Source organism: Buceros rhinoceros, unplaced genomic scaffold, assembly GCF_000710305.1.
Source record: "Buceros rhinoceros silvestris isolate BGI_N320 unplaced genomic scaffold, ASM71030v1 scaffold29258, whole genome shotgun sequence".
Classification (NCBI taxonomy): Eukaryota; Metazoa; Chordata; class Aves; order Bucerotiformes; family Bucerotidae; genus Buceros; species Buceros rhinoceros.
The window spans coordinates 391-848 of record NW_010425650.1 but is presented as its reverse complement, the minus strand read 5'-3'; the positions used below and the strand labels follow the sequence as shown (position 1 = coordinate 848).

At 64.4% G+C, this 458-nt stretch overlaps 1 protein-coding gene across 1 annotated transcript in view; it reads right to left on the bottom strand.

The window, feature by feature from the left end:
- Positions 1–27: 27 nt before the first annotated feature.
- Positions 28–458, bottom strand: part of TIRAP (toll-interleukin 1 receptor (TIR) domain containing adaptor protein) — a gene marked incomplete at its 5' end in the record, with an annotated part of 814 nt that continues 383 nt past the window's right edge. Inside the window, 2 exons of the mRNA XM_010141233.1 lie at positions 28–71; positions 165–454. Coding sequence (XP_010139535.1) covers positions 28–71; positions 165–454 — 334 coding nt within the window. The remainder of the gene's footprint in view (positions 72–164; positions 455–458) is intronic.

Sequence of the window (458 nt, the reverse complement as noted above, 5' to 3'; positions counted from 1 at the left end):
CAGGCCCCCCGCCGCCCGCTGCCAGCACTACTCGGTGCTGCTCGCCGAGCTCCAGCACAGCTCCTGGAGGTCTGCGGAGGCAGCGGAATTTGGGGTCAATCAATGGGTTTCGGGAATCCGGGCTCTTCCTGCAGTCTCCACCCCACAGAGCGAGGCGTACTCACAGCGCACGACGGTGTCTCTGATCTGCCTGAAGCTGCTCTCCTTCCGCGCCATGGAGATGTAGTAGAGGTTCCTCAGCTCCTTGGGATAGTCCTTCCGCTCCACATCCTTCATCACTGGGATGGTGCGGCCGTTGGCCAGGGGGGCTTCGGCCAGCACCTGGTGCATCTGGTACTTGCACCACGGGTCACTCAGGAAGCTGGGGGTGACCAGCATGACCCAGCAGTGACTGTTCTGAACGGCGTCGCACAGCTCCGTCACCACGGCGCTGCCCGGAGCGGCGTCCCGCAGCCGCA